Raw genomic sequence first — 3,045 nt, 5'->3', positions numbered from 1 at the left:
TTTATCTTACATAAAATAATACTTAATAGAAGATCTATGTCTGAGTGCTTAAAGCTATTTGACACTGAGACCAAGACCATCAAGATTTGTTTTTCTTTTCTTTTCTTTTCATCATTTTGTGTATATGGGACCTGCCGGCTGAAGAAATTTGCTCTGCAAATATAAGTTATGTTATCCTTTCTGCTATATTGGACTAAGGAAGATCAATGGAGGAACCATACCGATAACCACAAAAGACCTGGCCTAATGGCTGAATTTTCTTCCTCAGAGGCAATCACTTTGAGTTGAAGTATAAAGCTTTTCCCATATCCGGAAAGAACCATGAACATGATGGAAAATGAGAATAACGATGGTTTGAAGATGCAATCCTCAGACAGGAGCGAGGACGAGGAAGTAGAAGATGAAAGTAAGACCAAAAACAGTGCAAGCTCGAGCAACAGCATAGTTGAGGTTGAGGAGGCTGAGAGGAAGACCTCCAGCTCTAGTGGAGTGCGGCCATATGTTCGATCCAAGGTGCCCAGGCTAAGATGGACTCCTGATCTTCATCTTTGTTTTGTCCAAGCAATAGGGAGACTTGGGGGTCAAGAGAGTAAGATCTTCAAACTTCTTCACCTGTTGATGGTTTTTTTTATTTTATATTTTCTTCTTGTAGATTATATTTTAGCAGACTCATCATATCCTTCGGGAACTTCTACTTATAAAGATATCATCAATTACACCTACATAACATTGTTTCTCAATTTATTTATTCAGTTATTTAAATTTGGTGTAGGAGCAACCCCCAAATTGGTTTTGCAACTAATGAACATAAAGGGCCTAAGCATTGCTCATGTCAAGAGCCATTTACAGGTAAAACACTAACTCAGTATGTCTCATATATAATATATTTTTATGCAGTGGATCGAGATTTGTCTAATTGGAGAAATTTCATTTTTGTTTATCTTTTGCCACATGTTTTGGAAAAGATGTATCGTAGCAAGAAGATTGATGATCAGGGTCAAGGTACACCAACTTAACAAATCACTCTGTAGAAATTAGGATTTAGGGTTTATTTCCTGTTGGTCATTCATGCTTCTAATATTTGAAAGTTGAGACTATTGTCTTTCATGAATTAACAGTTATAACCAGTAGTGGACAGCTCACGGGACATCTTATGGGAAGTGAAAATCACCTTTGGCAACAATCCATGCTTCATTGTGTTAATGAAAGGGTTACCCCCAAATTCAGGTAGTGTTACTGTTAGTATACCCTATGATAGACCTTTACTTTTACTGTTTTACATGATATTTCTCTCTCTCTCTCTCTCTCTCTCTCTCTCGTTAACTGCATCAATTGATTTTCTATATGAGTTTAAATCAATGTGAAAATGTTTCCCTTTCTCTCAAGATATGGTGACTTTTCTTGGAATGGTCATGGGAGCTGGATATCAAGGCCTTATTTGACTGAGAACATGTATATTAGAACAGGAGATAGCCTTCATGGGTCAGTAGCGGAAAGGATTTATGGAGGTACTGGTTCGAACATAAGGGATATTGGAGCTTTCTACATGAATGACAACATTGCTTTCGCTGAACAAAGTAGAAAGAGAAAACTACAAGAGTTCAGAGAAGAATTTCAGTGGCTGTCTAATCACAATTCCAGCGAAACCCAGACAAGATCAACCCCCATAGAACCATCTTTCAATAATGAATTGCATGGAAGAGGATGGGAGAGAACAAACTGTTTTCAGAATTCAATCACAGTGAACACCAAGTCTATTAATGTTAGCGGATATGGAGAGCAGAACATAGGGAAAAGGAAAGCTTTGCATGATGACATTGATTTGAGTCTATCACTGGGCAGAAGATCAAGACAAGAGGAAGTTAAGAGAATACCTTGGGTTGAGGAAGAAGTGGATGGCAATTTATATCTTTCTTGTTCCTCTTCTTCAGAAAGAGGCAACTATTCTATAGATCTCAACATGCCATCAAAGCTTAGCAGCTTGATACAAGAAAATAGTGCGAAAAATATGAAATTGGCGAGTACTAGTACCCTTGATCTGACTATATGAATTACAGAATTCTAGTGAGATCCAGTTGGTACTTGTACAAGAGGATACATCAGGATCTTATGTATGTTATCCTATATATTTTTCAATGCAATCTATTAGTAACTAATATTTTTGGCTCATCATTTAGTATCTTTCAAAATATTCTGCTTAAGAAATGCATTATGAATGTAGACACTCTTCTCTAAAATATGATTACTGATTTGGGAACTTTCTTTAACCCCGACTAAAGCTTACTTCATCACTTTCATCTCCTTCATCGCATTATCCATTCTTGCCCCACATATGCATTTGCTGTCTTCCACACAAGCTGTTTCAGGTACTTTCATGTCAACTCTAGTATCCAGGTGTCATCGCAAAAGACTATTGTCGATTGTAAAATTGAGGAGACTAAAAGGTTGTCTGAAAAGGCTAATAGATCCAAGCAATATACTTTCTGAGGTTAATATTGTAGAGGGAGGGCCCTCTAGACCCCCACACAATAATAAGAAATATGACCCTGTAGTTATAGTTAAAAGGGAAATTTCAAAATAGAAGTATCCAAAATCCTCAAATTTCAAAAAAGGGTAACTGTGTCATTATGTGGCAACTTGTAGAGTGAGAGGCAATTTCAACAACCACCACAAAAGCTTAAAGCCAAAGAAAATGTGGTGGATATAGGAGAGGCAATTGTAGTTGGTTATCTTATAGTATTTTCAATATAGACTCCCCTGTTGTAAATATCTAAGGAATATTCTAGCTTAAAAATTTTCACTAGTATAAATTTTGTGTTTGACATTAGTTTATTTAGTTTTTCGTCTATTGCTTTTTGTTGAAAATGTGTTAAAAAATATTTGTACTTTGAAAAAGTGAAAAAAAATATGAAGTTTTAAAAAGTTGTACATAAAATTTAAAAGTTTGTTGAAGAAGTTGTAGGTAAATAGAAACAAAATGCACTTCTCCAATAGGTTTAGACTATAAAATTAATGTAGGATAGAATTTGCAATTTCATTTTGTTA

At 35.5% G+C, this 3,045-nt stretch overlaps 1 protein-coding gene across 1 annotated transcript; it reads left to right on the top strand.

The window, feature by feature from the left end:
* Window positions 1-327: 327 nt before the first annotated feature.
* On the top strand, window positions 328-2,050 carry LOC115953713. The gene is made up of 5 exons (XM_031071478.1): window positions 328-589; window positions 773-849; window positions 966-1,002; window positions 1,119-1,227; window positions 1,387-2,050. Exons 1-5 carry the CDS (start codon window positions 328-330, stop codon window positions 2,048-2,050), a joined length of 1,149 nt encoding a protein of 382 aa, XP_030927338.1.
* The last annotated feature ends 995 nt before the right edge of the window (window positions 2,051-3,045 follow it).

Source organism: Quercus lobata, chromosome 1, assembly GCF_001633185.2.
Source record: "Quercus lobata isolate SW786 chromosome 1, ValleyOak3.0 Primary Assembly, whole genome shotgun sequence".
Classification (NCBI taxonomy): Eukaryota; Viridiplantae; Streptophyta; class Magnoliopsida; order Fagales; family Fagaceae; genus Quercus; species Quercus lobata.
The sequence above is the reverse complement of the archived record's forward strand: the minus strand, read 5'-3'. Positions and strand labels throughout refer to the sequence as shown.